Source organism: Pteropus vampyrus, unplaced genomic scaffold (genome assembly GCF_000151845.1).
Source record: "Pteropus vampyrus isolate Shadow unplaced genomic scaffold, Pvam_2.0 Scaffold23, whole genome shotgun sequence".
Classification (NCBI taxonomy): Eukaryota; Metazoa; Chordata; class Mammalia; order Chiroptera; family Pteropodidae; genus Pteropus; species Pteropus vampyrus.
The window spans coordinates 1,462,936-1,472,134 of NW_011888804.1; the positions used below are offsets into that span (position 1 = coordinate 1,462,936).

Below are 9,199 nucleotides of genomic sequence, written 5' to 3' on the forward strand. Positions count from 1 at the left end.
CCTGCGCTGTGCCCCACGGACGTCCCCGCTTCTTTGGGGCGCGCCGGGGCGGGGTGGGGGTGGCCTCCCGCCCTCAGGCTGCACGGTGGCGTCGCGGAGCAGCTCTTTGTGCCTCCCGGGGCTGCGTGTAAGTGTGCTCGCGTCGGCGCCTCCAGCCCCGTCCCCCGGTGCCAGCTTTCCAGGTCCCCGCGCCGGACCTTGCCTCGAGGGAACGCCGCCCACGCTGCTGGGGAGACTTTCGCGAAGTTGGAGGGAAAAGGACGGGGTGGGGCCTCCCCACCCCTCCAGGCCCCAGGCAGCACCCCAAAGTTGGTGCGGCAGGTGCAGCGTCCCCTCCACTAAGCTCCTCCCCAGCCAGCACCGGCCTTGGGAGGCGGGAACTCTTGAGAGGCTCCGATTTTCAGCCCCCAACTCCGGAGGGTGCCCTAACACGGCAGCCGCGGGGCTGTGAGCGCGGGGTGTCGAGGGCCCAGGCTTTCCGGGCAGGGGGCAGCCTCGGCGGAAGCCAGGCTGGCCGGCAGCGGGGAGAGCTTAGCCGCCGTGGCACCGAGCCGGGGTGCCCATGTGACTGCGGTGTGCTTTGGAAGAGGAAGCTGTAGAGGTCAGTGCAAAGGCGTCACGCCAGAGCGAGTGAGAGCAGGAGTGAAGGGAGGGGGGCGACCCGGAATGAGCGCGGGAATGAGCGCGGGGGCGGCGGGAGGGCGGCTGGGGTGGCGGCTGCAGGGGTCTGGACAAAGCCGCCCTGTCACAGCCACCCCGGCCGCCCTAATGCAGCCCTAATGCATGCAATTGCCAGGCGGCCAGAAATGAGGGACATGGGAGGAGGGGCCTCTTCAGGAGAGGCGGGTCTGGAAGTAGCGCCCCCAAGCTCCAGGGAGCCTCGGAGGGAGACTTGGGAGGACAGATCAAACACGAGCTCAACTTGGAGAACTTTCTCTGCACACAGCGGCTGCAGTTCGCGGGGATTCCGTTTTCCACATGTGCTGGGGATGTTGGGGCTGGGGTGGGAGGTTGGGGTCGGTGTCCACTTTGGCCAGGTAGGCTGTGGGTCGGGGGAGCGCTCCTTTGTGGGCACTTGGGTAGGCATCCAGCTGCAGACTGAAGGAAGTGATCTCTTGCTCCACCCCACAGACACTTAAATTGTTTTCTTAGACCGTTCTGCTGAGGCCTGGAGGGAGTGGAAACCAAGGTTAGATTAAAAAAAGAACAAAACGGAGAGGAAGAGGTGGTTTTAGGAAAATGAGGACTAATATTTTGAAGTGGCGCTTGGAGAGAAGAGGCCAGTGTGGTCTGTGGGGTGGTGGTGGGGGGTGAGGACTTCGGATGCCCCCCACATGCCCAGTTCCTTGGAGGGAAGAGGATCACCCAGGCCTTCGGAGAGGGGACACGCTGGGGCCGGGGCGGCGGGGGGGGGTGGTGAGGAGGCGGAGGGTGTGGAGCCAGAGTCCAGAGCTGGGACTTTAACAGCGCCAGCACCGCAGCCCGCGCCTGTCTTCGTGACAGGGCTGCGTCCTGTGCTGTCAACTACACCCCTCCGAAGGGGTTGCTAGGCAGCCGGGCTCTGATGTGCTGGAAGGCCTTCTGATTTGTCAGCCTCCTGCAGACACATGGTTAAGGCTCCTTCCAGCCTATCCGGAGGAGGGACACGGGGCACGCTGCCTGCATACTGCTGAGCCCCGGGTCCACCTGAATGTGAGGTGCAAAAGGCAGCCAGAGGGAGGGGTCACCTGGAGCCCTCCCGCCTTCTGAGCAGCTCAGCCCCTGCGCCCTTCCTTATCTCCACTCCAGCTCGCTTGCTGGCTCCTCCCCGCCCGTCCCCGCCCCGTTCGTCCCCTCTTCCCTAAACCATGGAAAAGCAAAGTGCACCGGGGAAAGAGGTCAGTGGGGTGAGCATGTGCGTGCGGTGCGGGCCTCCGGGGGTGCCGAGGAGCGTGAGCACCGGCCCGGGGAGGCTGCCCGCTCCGTGCCTCCTGCGGCACTCGTGGGAAGGGATGGGTGAGAGGGAGGGGACCCCGGCACCCCCCGTCTGCCCGTCCTGGACTCGGAAGCTGGTTCTATCCCTCCTCCTTAAAGCTGCCCACCTCCAGCGGGGCAGCGTGGAGAGGGAGGAGGGAGGAGGAAGGAGCCTGCGAGTTCCTCCGAGGAAGGGCAGGTTCTGTGGCCCCTTGCGGAGCTCGGAAGGGGGACTGCTGACTGGTTCCTTCCGTCTCCTCCTGAACGCACTCCCCCCGCCTCAGCCTCACTCTCCCTGCTTCCTTCCCTCCCCCTCTGCCTTGTCCACCACCACCACCCCACCCCGGGGGTCTTCTCTTAATCCCTTTACTGTTTTTCTTTTTAGCAGCTTTATTGAGATACAATTCACATACTATTTATTCATCCATTTAAAGTGTACAATTCAGTGGTTTTTTTAGTATGTTTACAGAGTTGTTCAACCACAATCAGTTTTTGGAACATTTTCATCACCCCCAAACGGAACCCCGTTAGTTTAAACAGTTACTCCCCGCCTCCTCCCAGCCCTCGCAGCCCCTGGGTGTCACTAACCTACTGTCTCCGTAGTTTTGCCGGCTCTGGACATTTCGAATGTGCGTGGAATCACGTGGTCTCTCGTGGCTGGTACTCCTGTACTTTTAGCTGCTCTGCCTACGTCGCAGTCAGCTGCAGTTGGTCTGGCCATTGAACTTTTCCTGTGTGTTGCTCCAGGATCGTCCCATCCTTAAGGGCAGGGGGATCTTTTCCATTCCTCTCAGCGCTGTGCCTAGCCCTGAGCCGGTTGGCTCTGATTGTTGAATGAATGAGGAATGAGGTGAATGGGGACTGGTAATTGGCAAGTTATGCAGGTGGTTTACAACTGAATTCCAGGGGGCCCAGCTGCTGCAGAGGGGGCTGGCAGCTGGGGAGAGCTGCAAGTGGAGGAGCTGTGAGGCAGTGGAAGGGAAATCTCTTACTTGGATAGGGGCGTGGGCGGGGCAAGGGTAGAAACCTTCCTAGAGGAAGGACCCAAGTGGCCTGTGGGTTACCAGCTCTCTCGTGGGAACGTGAAAACAAAAATGCCTCCCCTAGCCTTGGGGCGGGGCGGGGAGCAGACCGGCTAACGCTTGAGATTGGTCATCTGATCACAGGGGCTTCCCCCATGGGAAACTCCGATTCGATTTGGGTTTAAAAAAAAGAAGAGCAAGTCTCCCTGTGTCAGCGTTTGTAAAAGGGCAGCTCACGCATCTCTGAAGCTGTTTGTTCACCACCTGCGATTTAGGCATTGAAGTGTGTTTTCTGCTCCCCGGCTTCTGTGCTGCAGGTACTGTCTGATGAGCGTGAAAGGTTGTTTCACTGACTTCCACATCGACTTTGGAGGGACTTCCGTGTGGTACCATGTTTTCCGGGGTGGGAAGGTGAGTTGAGTCTCTTCACCTCTGTCCATGTCCCGCTGTCTGTGCCTGGATCGCGTTTCCCCTCTCCCCTCCCTCCTCCAGCCTGCGCCTGCACTGTGAGTCCTTCTGGGGCCACGTGATCCCCGCGGGACCACTTCCTAATTCTCTGCCTTCTTCTGGAGGGAAAGGTCAAGGTCATCTCTTTCACATCACACCTGCTCGCCCAGTCGGCGTTCCGGGCACCTTAGGCCAGACCGGAACTCCAGATTTGGCTCCCAGGAAACTCCAGCATTCACTTTCCCTGGCTCTCCTGTTAACTTCAGCACTGAGACCTTTTAACATAAAACTCCAGTTGCCAGCATCACCTGCCTCCAAGAATGTTTTATACTAGGGACAGACATCACCTGGAGAAAGGAGGTGGGGTGTGCGTTCAGGATGCTCTTGCTTTGTTGGCTTCTGGTGCACTTCCACATGGGGACACAGGCCTCCCCACACGGATGCGGGTGCTCCACGACAATGCGTGTGTGCCACTCCGCTCGTCGGGGTCTGCGTGTGCGCTTTTGTTTAAACCAAACGTGTTGGAAGAAATCCTGGCTCGCAGTTCATCCCGCTTGGTCCTGATGTTTTTCCTCCTCCGGAGTGTGCACAGGCTGGGTTCACGGCCCTTCCTTTCCTTCCCCCACCTCCCCGACAAGCCCCTGGCCCAGGAGAAAGAATGTTGTGCCTGGTCCAGGAAGTCTTTCCATCTTCCTCCTCTGGCATTTCATTTGGAACAGAGATTCCCTAAAGGCGGGCAAGGGGCATCCCAAAAGGGCAGCACAGCCCTCCCTGCCACCCCGGAGACCCTTTGGGCCGGGTCTCGGAGGGGTCTCCAGGGATGGGTCCTCCCCCATCCTCGCCACTCCCAGGCAGGTGGGGCTGTGTCCCTGGGTTATGACGAGCCTGGGAGGAATCCGGTCCTGTCAAGGAGCCTGTAGGGGATTTGGCCTGGATCTTCAGCTGATTGCTTTTCTTTTTCTCTCAAGATCTTTTGGCTGATCCCTCCAACCTTGCACAATTTGGCACTGTACGAGGAGTGGGTGCTGTCAGGCAAACAGAGTGACATCTTCCTGGGAGACCGCGTGGAGCACTGCCAAAGGATTGAGCTGAAACAGGGCTACACGTTTTTCATCCCTTCCGGTAGGTTCCTGCGAGCCTGGCGTGCGGCTCGCGCTCAGCCACCGTCTCCTGTGGCCTCAGCCCGCGTTTCAGGTCAAGCCGCTGGGCTCCTCTGGGCCTCCTGGCCACTGGCAATTCCTGAGAGGAACAGACTGCAGGGAAAAACATCCCTCACGTCTAACCTGTGTCTCTCTCCTTGGAGAAAGCCTAGGGCCCTCGTTTGGGGGAAGTTTGAATGCCTTCCCCAGAACTTCCTGTGGGGAGGGAGGGAGGGGTAGGTTTACCCCGAGGACTCTGGGAGGCAGGCCCTGGGGAAGGGCACACGGGGAGAGAAGGGGGATTTTACAGGGGGCCCCAAAGCCCCCTGGATAGAGGGGAACGTGTCATCAGGGAAGGGCCCAGAGGGAGAGCATCCTTCCAGTGAACGGAGATGAAATGTAATTGGGATCGGTGTCAGCTCCCACACTTGGACTCTCCTCTCCAAGACCAAAATTAACTCCGCAGCCACGACCGAGAGTAGTAATTAACACCGGCCCTGGAGCCAGACTGCGTGGCCTTGGTTCGAATTCCGGTTCTGCTGCTTACAAGCTGTGGCTTCACAGAAGTGACTTACCCTCTCTGTTCTCGTCTCTAAAATGGGACTATGACTCCCCAGGATGGTTGTGAAGACTGCGTGAGTGGAAACCTACTTGCCTACAGCTCTGTAGAGATGGACTGAGGGCTAAGTCACTGGTGGATGTGGCAGCTGACCTAGGAGTCAGGAAGTGTGGTCTTAGGCTGTGATAATGGAAGCATTTTGTCTGAGATGAGGGAGGTGACAATCCCACTGGATAGAGTGAGGCCACATGTAGGAAGCCGTGATCCTCTTGTGTATTGTACTTTGGAGAGTAAGTTGACCTGCAGAGAGAGGAGTCTGAATACCATATCAGGTGAGATGAATTTGAGGGAGGAATCGGGTGGTTTTGCCCAGGGAAGTGAAGGTATACGGTGACTGCAGTCAGCCTTGAGTTAAGGATCTTCCCCTGAAAAAAGAGGTATAGCCAAGTGGTATTGGAATGACTTGTTCTGCTAGGTAGTGAGCTCCCCATCACTGGAGGTATACAAATAGAGGCTCTGTATGGTTATGTTAAGGAGCCTGCAGGGGATTTGCTGCTGAATAGAAGCTTGGATCTTAGGATAGGGAGTATCCTTTGAGGCCATCAAGATTCATTGGATGGAAAAGCTGGTCATACTTAACATTTCTGAGAGCTGGGCTGGAAGCTGGCCTTGGGTCTGGACATTGGGCATGCATGTATGGTGTCAAGCAAAGTTGGGGTCCTTATGGTAGCAGTCTCCGCCATGGGTACAGGGCTGCGTGAGCCCTGGGCTCTTCTGGAAAGCTGGACAGAAGGTGGAGACTTCCCTATTAGGGGAATTCGAGATTAGGAGGTGGTGGGGTGGTCATGGGGGTGACTTTTTTTTTTTTACCACGGCCCCAGGTTCATCCGGTGTAGCTCACCCCTGCTTGGACTGTAGTTGGTGGGTAGCATTTATGGTGTGACCTGGGAAGATGTGACATGGAGACTCAAGGAAGGACGCGATATCCTTCTAACGTGTGTTCAAGCCACTCGGCAGATGTTGGAGGATTGGCCCCTGGCGGATTCAAGGAAACTCTGGAATGCTCTGGGCCTGGCTGCTGTCTCTCGTTGTGACCTTGAACCGGTCTCTTCCCCTCTCTGCACCTCAGCTGTCCCATCTCTCCAGTGGGGGCAGGGTGGGGCAGAACTCCAAGACCCTGTCTTGAGACCTCGCCCAGCCCTGTCCCCTGAGCACAGGCCACACAACCTGCCTGGGAGGAGGGTGGGCCTTCCCCCAGGGCCTTTATGCAGAGCTGGGAGGTGGCTCATCTCGTCCCTGGTCAGGAATGAGAGGGTGTTAATTTTGGTGACTTAAGCAAGTTGGAAAATGTCTGGAGAAGCAGCATCAGAGCCACAGCAGGGGTGTGACTGTCTGTTGAAGGCAGGAAGTGGATTTGAACTGTAGCAAGCAGGCAGGCAAGGACTTCTGGTCCTAAAGGTCTTGAATGAGACACACGGACTTTTTTTTCTGGACTTTTGAGAAGTAAGTAGAAAAAGGGCAGTCGGAATTTGTCACCTACTCAGAGGCTGGGGGCACATGTGATTCCCAGGCATTGATTTCGTGGACTAATGAAATAAATAATAAAAAAAAAGTTGGGAGCTGATACAGGGTTACTAATTTATACTTTGGCTAAAGATGGTCATTAATTTCAAAAAACCCACCCGGAATCTACTTTTGCTGATGTTTCGTGCTGGGAAGACTATTTCGACACTAAAAATGTTGGAAGTACATAATTTCAGAATGAAGGACAGTACTTTAAATTCGTTAGTTCTGAGTTGGTGAAAATTTACACCAATTTCATTCATGGGCTTGCCCTCCACCTCTGGCTGTACCTACCCAGGTGAACTATAGTTATTTATAACTGGTATTGACGAGCTGCAAATATTTTGTGTACGTTGCTTATCTTCCCTACAAGCATGTAGGAGGAAAACATATCCCCTCAATTTTTTTTTTTTAAATAAAGTTTTCTGAGGTGCAGAGAGGTGAACAAACTAGCCCAAGGTCACATAGTTAATAAGTGACAGGGCAGGGTGAGAACCCAGGTGTGTCTAGTTTCAGAGCCCACCTGGTTCCCCGTAGGCCTGGGAGTCAGCAGACTTGGGATCTGGTCCGCTTCTCGACTGTGACTTTGGGAGTTATTAACGCATTTAACAAACTTTCTCAAGGGCCCACGTGGCAGTCTGGAAGGTGCTGGGGAGAATGTGACACGGAGTCCCCCACCCTGAGTGCATGTCCAGCCAGGTAGCAGCCATGATCGTGGGACCCAGCATAAGGACCTGGGAAGGACCCTGGGGTCGGTGGCTTGTGCTGGCCTAAAAGCACTTCCCACCCTTGCTTTCCAGCAAGAGGCTACCTGAGACCCACCACCCGTGGGCCAGTCTGAGAAACTGTAGCCAGCAGCTGCTCAATGGCGTACCGTGGCTTGGGCCTCAGATGACTGACCCATCTGTGAAATGGGTGCAGGCCTGGGAAGGGGTGGTAGGGAGCAGGCCGTGGGCCTCTGTGAGGCGCCCGTGAGTTCTGTGACCTTGGGTTTTTCATCTGCAGAGATGGTAAAGACTGCCACAAAGACAGACAAGTGGGGGAAGGGGGCCTTTGGATTCTGAATCCTGAGCGTCTGGGTTTCAGGGAGACTCCATGTGCCCCCACTGTCCTTCCCAGCCCCCTCAGGTCCCAGAGAACGCCCGGCAGGAGGTTTTGTGGGTCGCCTGCTGTCCTTCCGTCATTGGATCCGTCCTTTGTCGCTTGGCCTGAATAGCCTGTGTTATTGCCCTCATATTGTTGGTGACTCTGGCCGAGGAGCAGGGGAGCAGGAGGCACGAGCCAGCTTCTCCAGCCCGGTCACCCACCAGGCGGCGGTGGGGGAGGGGGGCAGTTCTCTCCTGCTTCCTGGGGTGCTGGGAAGGAGATGCCTTTGGGAGGGCCTCATGAAGGGTGTTATTCCCCTCCCCAGCCTTTGAGTAAAGGAGCAGACTGTGGGGAGGGCTGGGGGAGGGACTGGGCAGTGACTCTAATCCAGAGGAGGTTGCCTGACCCACCTGTGAGGCCCTGGCTTGGGGAGGAGAGGGGATTGGGGAGGAGCTTCTAGAACCCCTTGAATGGGAGGATCCCTGGGGCCGTATGAAAGCCCTGATCCCCGACTAGCAACAGCACATCTCTTCTGCTGCCCTCTTTGCTCACACATCACGGCAACTGATGTCTGTGTCCCCGCCTGGCGGGAGAGGAGCGTCCCGGCTGGTAAATGCGGCTCAGGCGGGCCCCGTTCTCTCCAGAGCCCCCGCAGTGGCCGAGACGGCCGTGAATGTCAGCGGCGGCCGCCCGCCGAGAGTGAGTCCTTGCCCATCGAGTTTCCCACGACGCAGGCCGAGGTCTCCCTCCTTTCCACACGGGCAACTGGAGGCCAGGAGAGGGGGCAGTCCAGGGCCCGTGTCACAGGAGGACAGTCTCGAACCCAGGCCCCCGGACCTGGCCTTTCTGTAGGGCATGCAAAGAGCATAGAAACAGGACCCAGGCAGCCTCGCCCTCATCCGGGCTGCACCTCGTCCTGTGCCTCCGTGTAAACCCGGGAGTGTCTGGGTCCAGTTTTAGGGGACGTGGCTTCAATAACGCTGGTGGTAACAACAGCAGTAATGATAGCGTGGCTCTGCTCGGGAGAGACAGATGCAGTTGCTGAGAAAGTCAGGCAGTGCACAGCTGGGGCGGAGAGGCCGAAGCAGATGAGTGAACCGAGACTTTCCAGGCGGCAGCCATGCTCATCTGCGCTGAGGGGGAGAAGTGGGTGGGGACGGAGGCCCAGGTGACCGGGACGAGGGCACACCTACCGGCGGAGCGGCCGCCACGCCTGAGCGGGAGAGCAGGGAGCCAACGGCACCGCCGGCTGACATAAACCCGCCGATCCTGTGCTCTCGGCTGGCGGGCTCAGGCTGCTCTCCCCCCAGGACTGCCAGCTCTGTGCCACCCAGGGCCCCACGCAGGGGAGGCCACTGGCCCAGATGCAGTGGCCTCGCAGCCTCGGCGCTCTCTTCCCAGGTGGCAGCTTTGCTCCGGCCGCCGGAGCC

At 57.7% G+C, this 9,199-nt stretch overlaps 1 protein-coding gene across 1 annotated transcript in view; it reads left to right on the forward strand.

The window, feature by feature from the left end:
- The window catches only part of KDM2B (lysine demethylase 2B), a 112,020-nt gene that overhangs the window by 30,456 nt on the left and 72,365 nt on the right, over positions 1 to 9,199 (forward strand). Inside the window, exons 6-8 of the mRNA XM_023528152.1 lie at positions 6 to 127; positions 3,293 to 3,386; positions 4,391 to 4,544. Coding sequence (XP_023383920.1) covers positions 6 to 127; positions 3,293 to 3,386; positions 4,391 to 4,544 — 370 coding nt within the window. The remainder of the gene's footprint in view (positions 1 to 5; positions 128 to 3,292; positions 3,387 to 4,390; positions 4,545 to 9,199) is intronic.